The 12,416-nt window shown below is 47.8% G+C and overlaps 1 protein-coding gene across 1 annotated transcript in view; it reads left to right on the top strand.

The window, feature by feature from the left end:
* The window catches only part of COL17A1 (collagen type XVII alpha 1 chain), a 51,670-nt gene that overhangs the window by 7,917 nt on the left and 31,337 nt on the right, over positions 1-12,416 (top strand). Inside the window, exons 4-11 of the mRNA XM_025993295.2 lie at positions 1,665-1,769; positions 2,782-2,913; positions 5,788-5,835; positions 6,987-7,022; positions 8,687-8,734; positions 10,040-10,183; positions 11,488-11,646; positions 12,243-12,314. Of these exons, the coding sequence (XP_025849080.2) occupies positions 1,665-1,769; positions 2,782-2,913; positions 5,788-5,835; positions 6,987-7,022; positions 8,687-8,734; positions 10,040-10,183; positions 11,488-11,646; positions 12,243-12,314 (744 nt within the window). The remainder of the gene's footprint in view (positions 1-1,664; positions 1,770-2,781; positions 2,914-5,787; positions 5,836-6,986; positions 7,023-8,686; positions 8,735-10,039; positions 10,184-11,487; positions 11,647-12,242; positions 12,315-12,416) is intronic.

The following is a 12,416-nucleotide window of genomic DNA, read 5'->3' as shown; positions in this document are numbered from 1 at the left end:
ACTCCACATATAACCTTTCCCATAGGTGTTCACTCTTCAGTTGAGCAATTCCAAAATATATGAAATCTCTTTTAACAGCTATGTTGACATTAATTGATATACCACAAAATCCACCATTTGAAGTATATAATTCAATGATTGTTAGCCTTGTGAACCTTAAAAATAAAACTGCCAGTTATTTTACCAGCAAAATAGCACAGAATCACAACCTGGAACAAACAGCTAAGACAGAAGCAGAGGCAAGTCCAACAAACAAAGGAGAGGAAAATTATTTTAGGGAGAAGAAAGAGGAAGCTGAGATATGTGGTTTATTTTTTTTAATAATAAATTTATTTTTTATTGGTGTTCAATTTGCCAACATACAGAATAACACCCAGTGCTCATCCCGTCAAGTGCCCACCTCAGTGCCCGTCACCCATTCACCCCCACCCCCGCCCTCCTCCCCTTCCACCACCCCTAGTTCGTTTCCCAGAGTTAGGAGTCTTCCATGTTCTGTCTCCCTTTCTGATATTTCCCACTTATTTTTTCTCCTTTCCCCTTTATTCCCTTTCATTATTATTTATATTCCCCAAATGAATGAGACCATATAATGTTTGTAGATATGTGGTTTAAATGAAAGATCATTGGAGAAAAGCAAGAGTTCGGGGTGATGGATGGTTTCTCATTGGCCGAGTTGCAGGTGAGGTAGATTTCCTGTAGGAGAGGCAATGTACATCTTTCCCTTTTGGGGCCTCTCACTGATGACTCTTTCCTGTTGAGGATTCTTCTGTTGGGTCTGTAATTGACCTTAAGCGGCATGGCTTCCCTTTCAGCCTCCCCCTCTGGCATCAGTTCACTTTAGAGAGGTTTCCTTTTGTTAATTTTCACAGTATATTTACAGAGTTGTGCAGCCATTGCAACAATCTAATTTTAGAACATTCCATCAACCCAAAAGGGAACTTCATGACCCTTAGCAGTCACTCCCCATTTTGCTGCCCCTCTCCCCAGTGCCCCCTAGAACCACGAATCTACTCTCTGTCTCTATAGATTTACCTGATTGGACACTTGTATCAGAAACCTTATCCAGCCTGAGCGCAGGGTGGGAGAAGGGAACCACCAGTCAGGCTTCTGTCTCAGTCCACTTTTTTCCTGAGGATGTCCTTAGGTTTAGTGGATTCTGTGTTAGAGAACCAAGCCCTAAAGCTATACCCCTGCACCTCCCAAGAAGCCTGGCTTGCAGAAGATAGGGACAAGAGGTCAGAGCTTGACGGGCTGCCACATGGAAGGCCAGCAACACAGAGCAGTCACTCACCCCCTCAACAGGTCTAGTGACTGCCATGTCTGTGGCACTGACCAGGCGATGTCAAAAAAGCAAGCCCAACCCATGTCCTGGCCTCACAGAGCTTTTTATCACTCAGCTGTCTTTTCTAATACTTACGTTTTACTAATGAGCATCTTGCTGTGCTCCACCCAGAAGACTTTCCTATTAAATTGGGTGGAATATTTGCTCTTGACATTTCTATCAAAACCAAATAAATGAGAGTATGGCAGCTTGCACCTGTAAAGGGACCCCAAACCAACTGGGTGGTAGGAGATAAGCCAGGGGTAGTCTCCACAGCCGAGGAGGAAGGGACCCCCTGGCATGACTCCACCCATAAATTGTCATCTGCTTCTTGTTCCTGCAGAAGGGGGAACCAGCAACGGCTATGCTAAAACAGGCTCTCTTAGTGGAGGGAGCCGGCTGGAGAAGCACAGCCTGACACATGGCAGCAGTGGCTACATAAACTCAAGTAAGTGCCTGCTGGTGGGAGGGATTGGGGGAGAACATTTCGGGGTGGGGGGTGTCCTACAAGGAGTGGGATGGTCACAACTGCTTGTCATCCATTCCAAATGCCCCAAATTGCTATGTTACTGACACACATCCCAGCCAAGGTGATACTTTCAAATTAGTCACATTCGAAGCCTGCTTACTTAAGAAGCCTGCTAACTTAGGATGGGATCAATTTTCATTAAGTCCCCAATATAAATAACAACAATCAAGAATGCTTCACAGGGAGGTGGCTCCTTTCCCACTGAATCACTCTTTAAGCCAATTCTTTTAGGGAAGGGTGTGCACACAAGAGGGTTTACAATTTGCATTAACAACAACAACAAAAGAAACTTAACAACTGGGTTACTCTGCTCAGAGGAATCTAGTGGCACACAATCCCACACTGAGTTTCCACTGGGCAAGCATCCAACACAGGCCCATTGTTCCCAATGAAACACTCTTTCCCGGTAGCTTTCAAACCCAAATGAGACAGAGCAAGGCAAAACAAAACAAAACAAAAAAACAAGCACATATATAGCCCCTGAAGCCATTTAAACCAGCTTAGATTGACACTGAAAAAGAAGACCCAAGACACACAAATAGCCAGGTTGACCAAGAGGAGTGGTTGCCATTGGCTGTCAAAGAACACTTCCATGTTGAATTGTACTCTGGTCCATCCAGCAGTGAGCTACAATTAAATGCCAGGTCCTCAGGAAAAATCCTGCCAAAGCCTCTCCATTGCCATGTGCAGCCATGTCCATGAAGGGCCCACCTGCCTGCCTGCCTTCCATGGTCAGCTGGGGAAGGGCAGTGGCAATGATCCCACCCCGTATTTCTGAGCATGCCCATGTGGACCCTTTCAGCACTGTTCTCTGAAAGTCCTCTGGGCCCTCTATTGGGCCCCCTTCTCTTTCAAGCAGCCCAAGGGTAATCAATATAACTGCATGCCAGTCCGAAGTGCTCTGAGAGTTTCTGATTTTCCCCACTTGCAGGTGGAAGCACACGAGGCAATGCCTCCACCTCCAGTTACAGGAGGGCTCATTCCCCTGCCTCCACTCTGCCCAACTCACCAGGCTCCACCTTTGAAAGGAAAACTCACATCACCCGCCATGGAACATACGAAGGTATCAGTTCCACAGATTTTATTTTATTTTTTTTAGAGAGCAAGAGCAAGGCAAGAAGGGCAAAGGGAGAAGGAGAGACAAAATCTCTGCGCTGGGCATGGAGCCCATACAGGGCTCCATCTCATGACCCCGAGATCATGAACTGAGCCAAAATCAAGAGTCCAACACTTGACTGACTGAGTCTTAGTCCCACAGATTTTTAGAAGAGAACTACTCTCTCCTCCAAATAACTTCATTCACCCTTCAAGGATGGAATGATTGGCCACCCCTGTCTAGTTGTTTCTGCTCTCACCTTTCTCTTCACTCTTGCTTAGATGTGGTTTGGAGTGTTAGGGTCCAGAGCCGCAGGCCTCAAGGAAAGAAAGAATTCTTGAGAAGTCTTTGGTGCAGAAAGGTGGTTTTATGATAGCCCGGGGACAGGACCCATGGGCAAAAAGAGCTGCTACCCTGGGATTGTGATGGGTGATCAATTATATACTTGGGGTTGGGAAGTAAAGACAAAGGGAAGTTCCAAAAGGATTTTCAGTGCTAAAGTAGATTCACAAGATACTGGAGGCTGGGCTATTGTCAAGCTAAGGTGGTTTTTCCCTCTAGAAAGGCATTGGCAGGGATCCCTGGGTGGCGCAGCGGTTTGGCGCCTGCCTTTGGCCCGGGGCACGATCCTGGAGACCCGGGATCGAATCCCACGTCGGGCTCCCGGTGCATGGAGCCTGCTTCTCCCTCTGCCTATGTCTCTGCTTCTCTCTCTCTCACTGTGTGTCTATCATAAATAAATAAAATTAAAAAAAAAAAAAAAAGAAAGGCATTGGCAGTAAGACAGTTGGAAGCTTTCTGGAGGAATGTTCTACTCTGTCTGCCTCAAGTATTTGTTATAGGTTGTGGGTTATAAGAAATTTAATTTTATCTACATTCCTTCTGCCTTGTTTTCCACAGCAGTTTCATTTCTTTTACAGACTTAGAGATTTTATTTATGTACTTGCCCTCTTATTCATTCATCCTTTTAGTATTTGACCACATACCTACCATGTGTTTAACGCTGTGTGGAACACCTTAGTGGACACAGTAGGGGCCAAGGGCAGGCTGCCCAAGATGGGCCATTTTGGCATGAACATTATTTTGAGTTATAAACAGTCAAAACCCAGCAGATTTGGGAAAAAGCACTTTACCTCTCCCTCAAATGCCTGTTTATACCAAGAAGATTCCCTTACCTAAAACACTTACCTACATGAGGCAATTTTTGTTTCCCAACCATCATTTCTCACCTTCCCCCTAATGGTCTTTCTATCCTTTGTATCCTCAGGCCCCTAACCCTCTCCTCAGCTCACAGGAGCATCATGTTGCCTGTCTCTGGAATTTCCATGTCTTTGTGGATTCCCTGTATGTACAAAACTAAATCTGATTTTCTCCTTTCTCTGGGTAATTTGTCTTATGTCAGTTTGATTCTCAGCCCAGCTAGAAAGGTCTTGAAGGGTAGAGGAAACTCTTCCTCTCTAACAACTCTTAAATGAATTAGATGTGAGGGGCACCTGGGTGGTACAGTCGCTAAGCGTCTGACTCTTGGTTTCAGTTCAGGTCACGATCTCAGGGTTGTGAGATGGAGCCCCTCCTCAGGCTCTGTGCTCCGTGCTGAGTCTGCTAAAGTGTCTCTCTCCCTCTCCCTTTGCCCCTCTTGTGCGCACTCACTCCCTCTCAAGCTCACTCTATAAAATAAACAAATCTTTCTAAAAAATAGAAGAAATGAATTAGCCATGTGCAGGAAGAACAGGGAGGAAGGAGGCTGAACATGGTGACAAGTTAAAAGATCCTCTGTAGTCAAGGGCAAACTTGGCAGGGACTAGGGCAAACTTGGTGGGGACTAGGGTGGTGGCAACGGGAGAGGAAAGAAGGAGCAGGAGGTGAGACGGAATTGACGTTTGACAACTGATTAAATATTAGGAGAGTGGGAGGAGAGGGAGGCCGTGCCACTGGGATGCAAGCACAGGTCCATGGTGGTGCCAGCGATTAAAGGAGGGGAGCCAGATGGAGGTCCCCCGGGGACAAGCTCAATAATGCGTCCTGAAGGAAGGGAGCCTGAAAGCAGAAGGGAAGAAAGAAAGATGGTTAGGGATGAAGGGGAAGGAAGAACCAGAGATCACAGGAGGAAAAAGAGTCTGAGGGGGCCAGGAGAGCAGGACCCAGGCAGAGACCTGGTTGAGTGAGGGAAAGCACTAAAGGCAAGAAGTAGGAGGTGGGAGGAGGACACTCGCTAGGCCCCTAGAGTCTCTGCAGTGCCTGGTGAGTGCAGAAGCCATTTAGTGGGAAACAGATGAGCCAGGCAGCAAGTGGGCCTGACAGTGAACAGGAGTGGGTAGTGGTGGTGGAGAAGCAGGATTGAGGTATGGGTTCCCCAGTAAATGATGAAGACCAGTTACCAGGGGGTATGGGGCAGGGGGGCAGCGAGGTGGGTTGTGTCACCATGGCTGCTCTGTGATCTTAGGCCTTCCTGGGGCTGGTGCCTTCATTGTAAAGGGTCCCCATTTGGGAAGAGCTCCACAAGGTCAGTGACAGTCTGATGCTGACAGCACATTTATTTGGCCAGGGACAGGTCACCTGCACCAGCATACAGGGAAGACTCAGTCGAGGCCTTAAAAACAAAAAAAGAAAACCAAACCTCCTGCTTTCCTTCGTTCAGACCCTTTGCCATCTGAAGTAGATCAGTGATCAGAATGAATTCCCACAACTGTGTCCAGCAGGTGTGTCCTATTTCATAGAGCGAGCCTGCTGCAGGGCACCTACCATCCTCCTGGACGCCAGGCTGCGGGGGCTCTGCACACCTCCCGTCGGAAGCCCCAGATTTCTGTGGCCATATGTACTAAGTGTTTTCTTGCTCTGCAGGGAGCTCCAGTGGCAACTCTTCTCCAGAGTATCCTCGGAAGGAGTTCGGTAGGTCCCTTCCTTATTTTCTAGAGGAACCAATCAGGTGCACTGGGAAAAATGCCTTGGGGGGGGGTAGGGAGATACAGTGAGTTACATGGATTCTTCTAAAGGACTTTGACCTCTGCTGACCAGTTTTTCCCTTGCTCTTTATCCTGAAGCACCTTTAACTTATTGTCATTAGCCATTGCTCCTGACACTACCAAAATGGCAAGTTATTCACACAAGGCTCAGGCTTGGACAGAGAAGCCTCCAAAGCCAAACAACAATTGTAGGATTTTTCCTTCCACAGGATGCACAGAGACCTCCTAGCAAAGAGGAGCAGGCAATCAAATGCAGAAATACCAAACATCCTGGCGCCTCTGCTACAGCTGGCTGCCCTTGGGGCACATTTTATGCCAAGGGAAACCCTAGGCTGTCTCTTCACTTGACCTTAAGTTAGTGATCCATGTTCTTGGATTCTCACTGTACAAATGAACTGATATGATCATTGTACAGTGACCATAATTTTACTTATTTGCTTATAGCAGGAAGACCAAGGCAGTCTCTAACAAAAAGCTAAAGGGAAGATATGGCTAGTTTTTCAGTTTGTTTGAGGTTTTGTTTTTTTTTTAATGTATTTGATCAGCATAGACAGCCAGCGCCAATGACTAGGCTTCCAAATGATCAATCATGTTAATACTCTAAGTGTGAGTTAACTTAACATTCATCTAGCTAATACCCTATGTGCATCGGAGCCTTGCAAAACTCGCTCTCCCTTTTGGCTATGTGGTCATCATTATTAAGCGTCCACCATCAAATTCAGGTGGTTGAGTTCACTGTGGGCAAATGATGGAAATAGGGAAGCCAGGTGGAGGCCTCCACATGGACACATTCCGTCATTTTGTCCTGAAGCAGAGCTGCTGGCTCAGTTTCCAGTTGGGGCCACCAGGTAGGAAGTGAGATGCTCAGGGCTTGAGCTCCAGGAAGAAGGCAGGCAAGTATTCACTTTGGAGTCCTTTACAAAGCATTAGCAGAGACATAGAGGAAGGCTCCCATCTGGATATAAACGCACAATGAAAACAATCTCTTACCCCCACTCAAATAGATCCCCTTCCAGGTCAAAATTATCTAGCATGTCACCTCTTATATGCCTAAGATTACTTCTCTTTGCTCCTCAGCATCTTCTTCAACCAGAGGAAGGAGCCAAACACGAGGTAAGCTCTGTTGCTGGGTTCAGTTCATTCAACAAGTGTTTTCTGAGCATCTAATGTGTGTGCCCAGCCTTGAGCCAGAAAATGGAAGGAGTAGAGAAGAATGACTAAGGTGTGGTTGGTGTCTTCAAGGAGCTTACAACATCCTGGAACTCTTTCTCTGGCCCCATCAGGATGGGAAGGGTAGTTTTTGGCAGTGATTTAACATGCAAGTGGAAGGGAGGATAAAAACACATGGTAACCACCCGGGAGTGGTTTGTTCTGTGGATTGTGAAGACACTGGCACCACATGTGGTTTCACTTATAGTATCCTGGCTGACTTTAATAAGATATACTGTAATTGCCTTCATGCAGCGAGAAATGAGCCAAAGCCCTTCTTTTTCAAATTATTCCAGGGGACAGAGGGCTCCATGAAAGCTTGGTACTCTGCACGTCTGCCCACAGATAAGGCTCTAGGAGGGAAATGAGATCCTGGGGAGAGCTGCCCCCATGCCCCCAGATGAATCTGGTGAGGGTGGGGAAGAGCAGCATATCTGGGCTGTGCTGAAGGCAGACTTCTTCATGGGCTCCAGTAGCTCTCAGTGATTACTCTAGACTTCCAGGGGCCTTCTTGCATCAGTAACTTGAAATTTAGGACCATACCAAGCACTCACAACTTTAGGCTGATAGTCAAAAGATGTCAGTGGCCCAGCTGAAGCTAACAGATCATGTGAAACCACCTGTTTCCTGCCCATAGGAAGCCAAAGTGGCTAAGTAAATGGTATGAGTTTTAGAATTCTCTTTCATGTATCAGAGACCCAGAGGGCAGGAGAGTAGCTTGGTTAGAGCAGCTGGGGGATGAGCAGTGAGAAGGGGGCCAGTCATTGCTGATGGTGATCAAGCCTCTGGGCTCAGCTGTGATCTCATCAGAGCATCTCTAGGCATCAGGAGGTATGCAGTGGTCAGGTTGGGGCATGGGGAGAGGATCCCTCTTTCTTTTTTTTTTTTTTTAATAAATTTATTTTTTATTGGTGTTCAATTTGTCAACATACAGAATAACACCCAGTGCTCATCCCGTCAAGTGCCCACCTCGGTGCCCACCACCCAGTCACCCCCACCCCCCACCCACCTCCCCTTCTACCACCCCTAGTTCGTTTCCCAGAGTTAGGAGTCTCTCATGTTCTGTCTCCCTTTCTGATATTTCCCACATATTTTTTTCTTCTTTCCCCTTTATTCCCTTTCATTATTATTTATATTCCCCAAATGAATGAGACCATATAATGTTTGTCCTTCTCCGATTGACTTATTTCACTCAGCATAATACCCTCCAGTTCCATCCACGTCGAAGCAAATGGTGGGTATTTGTCGTTTCTAATGGCTGAGGAATATTCCATTGTATACATAGACCACATCTTCTTTATCCATCTTTCAATGAACACCGAGGCTCCTTCCACAGTTTGGCTATCGTGGACATTGCTGCTATAAACATTGGGGTGCAGGTGTCCCAGCGTTTCATTGCAGGACCCCTCTTTCTAAGCAGCACTTGCTCTGAGTATACTGATGTTTCCTGGTCCCAGGACACAGATCTCAGAGCAGCCCAAATTTCTTTCTGGTGCTCAGAGCTCAGGGTCAGGCACTGTGATCCAAGATCCTCCACTTACACCTGCTCTGTCTCTTCCCTTGTACAGAGAGTGAAATCCGAGTTCGACTGCAGAGTGCGTCCCCATCTACCCGATGTAAGTGGTCACTGTCTGTCTGAAAACAAAGGATCCAGGAATCCAGGGTCACTACTGCACATGTATGTGCACTCAATCCTAAAACATGTTGAAGGCCTTCTGTGAGAGGGACCCTGGGCAAGGTGCCAGGGTCAGGAGCTGAATAACTCACGCTCCCTGCTGCTAATAGAAAGATAGTAAACCAACCACCCATGACCTGTCAGGGAGCTGAAGAAACAGTGTCCCGTGAAAGGAGCCTGAAGTGTCCATAGGATGAGCTGGTGTGAGATATCTGAGGAACATATGCTCAGACATTGGAGGAATGTTCAGTGTGGCCAAAGGAAAAGGAACAGGGGGGTACCTGATAGGATACATAAGCTTAGGAAGAGTCAGAAGTAAGCGGAGTATGAGAGTTTGAGAGTTTGTTCTGGTTGTTCTTATTAGAGGGTTATATGACATTTTGAAATGAACCCAACTGATAGGACGGGAGCCAAGTACAAAGAGTAAGAGGACAAAGAGCCAGGTTGGTTAGCTCAGGAATCAGAGACTGGGGCTGGCCCAGACAGCTCCGTGCCCTGGGCCGTGGGGTCTGAGGCTATCTCCCCAGAACTTTTCCAGGCTGGGTGGGGCTGAGCCAGAGATTGGAGCTTTCGGGGAAGGGGGTGCCTGGGCAGTCCTCCAGCACGTGCTGTGTGCAAACCTGTCCGTCTCTGAGGCACTGCCCTCGTAGGATGTTTCCCTCTTCTCCTACTTGCCACATAGGGAGGCACAGGGAACTTGTATCCCTCGGTGACCCTGGCTACAATAGTGGCCAAATGGACTTGAACTCACACAAAAGCAGCATACTATTAAGGGATTATGGACCACAAATTCCTCATGACACTGCAGAGCACGAAGGTCAGGGACCTGACATTCAAGGTATCCTGGGAGGGGAGGAGACCACTGTTAAACCATTTCTTTCAAGGGATCTGGTTCTCTCACCACCCTGGATGTAAATCCCCGAGTCCCCCAATCTAGGATGACAGGGTCTTCCAGCCACAGAATTATCCCTGTGGTGCCTGATGAGGTCTAATTAGGAGATATATACTGAGGACCTCACCGTGGAGACTCTGTATTTATGAGGCCATTAATATTATGAAGTGCCAGGTTGATGAGTGCTATAAATTGATAAAATGCAAAAATTATAAGGCTGACCAAAAATATCCCAGCATGGGAAGCAGATGCCATCTCCCCTCATATTCAGAATACCACTAATGTTCCCCCCGCTGCCACGGGACTCAGAAAGGAATCCTGAGCCTAATGGAAAACATGGGGATGATTTTGCAGGGACGGAATTGGATGATGTTAAGCGTTTGCTCAAAGGGAGCCGATCAGCAAGTGTGAGTCCCACCCGGAATTCCTCCAACACACTACCCATCCCCAAGAAAGGCACGGTGGAGACCAAAATGGTGACGGCAAGCTCCCAGTCGGGTAAGTCCTGTGGCCCACGCTGCAGTGGAGGGAAGGGAACAAGGTGGCAGATTTGCCCTGGCCCAGGAACTTAGCCGTACCCCAGCAGGCCTTCCAGGTTGCAGCAGAGACCCCGCAGAGTATTAAGCATTCACTCTTCGTGTCGCATGACCATGTGGGCTTCACCCTGTCTGGTCCACCATCCTATGAGCATGTAGCTGGGCTCTAGATCTGAGAGATTCTCTCCCAGGACATTCTTGACCTCTCTTGGGAATATGTTGGCCTGGGTCCCCAAATGAAGAATCCTGGGGATGACTGTAGTATTTTCATTCATTTATTCAGTGAATATTATGTGCCTCCTCTATGCCAAGTACCAAGCACTGAGGGGAAACAACAGACGGGGAGACACGGCCACTCGCAGAGGTGAAGGCCTCTGGGGGAAGTCAAGAAGATAACCAGGAGAACGTAGTCAAGTAGGATGAGTGTTGGGAAGCACTCCTAGATCACATGCCTGCCAAGAAAGCTGGGTTCTCTGGGAGGCAGAAAGATGAATAAGTAGATCCTCAGAGGGAGATGAAGAAAGAAGCCAGTTGTGCTATGAATTTTTTTTTTCGCTGTGAATTTTTCTGTCTTTCACTCCTGGAGGGAAAAAAAAACACCTTGAGATTGTGATCTTTCTCTTATTTAATAAATCTAAAACCAAGCCTCGGGGCGGTTTTTATGACCTGCGGAGCCAACTCTGCTTGTATATGAAGAGGAAGAATTGGCTTCAGATCTGAAGGTGCACCAAAGCCCCCTCCTGGGGGCAGAGTGGCTCTTGGGCCTGGTCAGCACATAGGAATGTTTATGGAGTGCTTAGCCAGGAAAGACTGCCCTGGTGCAGTGTGGTCTCAGACAAAGGCCTTTTCTAGCTGTGCCTGCCATGTGTGTGCCTGGAATTCTACATGGGATTTGCTATTCCCCTGGCATCTGTGAAGGTGGAATCAGCAGCACATAGAGAGCCCACTGGTCCCTACCACACCAGCACATCAGGAGATGGGGAGGGGATCTTGGAAAAATGGGCAGACTCCAGAGCAAAACTGACCTACTTCAAATTTCTCCAAGAGCCAGTAAAAATTTCTAATACAGGAGATCAAGTTTTCACCAGCTCCAAGGTTTCAGATGGAAGTGGCCCAACCAGCTTCCCTGGAATAAGGGAGTTTCCAGGTCATGGGATTCGGGGCTAAACCCAAGAAAGTGCTGGCAAACCAACCCGAGAGGGTTACCCTAGCACAGAGTGCCGATTTGCCTCTCACTGGGGTGTGGGTGTGCCTCTCTGATTCCAGTGTCTGGCACCTATGATGCCACCATCTTGGATGCCAACCTTCCCTCCCACATGTGGTCTTCCACCTTGCCGGCAGGGTCCTCCATGGGGACCTATCACAACAACGTGACAACCCAGAGCTCATCCCTCCTCAACACCAACGCCTATTCTGCAGGATCGGGTATGTGCTTCCCCTCCTACCTGAACCTCGTGCGTGCACCTTTGCCTGGAGCTGAATATGACCTCTCTGGTGTTGACCCCCGACCATGGCCTTCCCTGGGGGGCTTTCTGTGGCCTAGCATCCCAAGATTTTTCCACTGGAACTCCAACTCAGTTCAGTCTCCAAGGTGTTTATTTTGGGGGGTCCCCTATAGGGAGGACTATCTAGCACAATGTATCAGAAGAAAGAACATGAAAACAGATCTAAAGAACCTAGTTTCACTCCACATGGATACACTGTGACCTTGAGTAAGTCAACTAACTTCTCTGGGCTTCAGATGCCTTCTCTGCAAAGTGGTGACTAACAAGAGGGGCTTTGGCTGGACCCTGTGTCCACCTGAGGCCACTGCCCTGTGACCATCCCTTGGCTATGACCCAAGGCACACCACAGACCATTTGGTTCTTTGCTACAAGGCAAGAGCTCAAGATTTTCCTAAAACCAGAAATTTAACAAAACCTAAAAATGTAGCTCTGCCATTCCTTCCTTCTATTGCCACCCCCCCCCCCCGCCGTTCTGGACTGGACATCCCTCTCACCAGCCTTCCTCCTCCCCTGCAGTCTTCGGAGTTCCAAATAACATGATGTCTGGCTCTTCCACACTGCACCCCGGGGTCAGCACCTGCTCCTCAGGTCAGTATACGCCAGCTTGTGTTGCCTTTTCTGAAACATTCACTTAAAAAGTCAGTGATGTAGGCACCTGGGTGGCTCAGTCAGTTGAGCTTCTGCCTTTGG

This window comes from Vulpes vulpes, chromosome 15 (genome assembly GCF_048418805.1).
Source record: "Vulpes vulpes isolate BD-2025 chromosome 15, VulVul3, whole genome shotgun sequence".
Taxonomy (NCBI): domain Eukaryota; kingdom Metazoa; phylum Chordata; class Mammalia; order Carnivora; family Canidae; genus Vulpes; species Vulpes vulpes.
The sequence above is the reverse complement of the archived record's forward strand: the minus strand, read 5'-3'. Positions and strand labels throughout refer to the sequence as shown.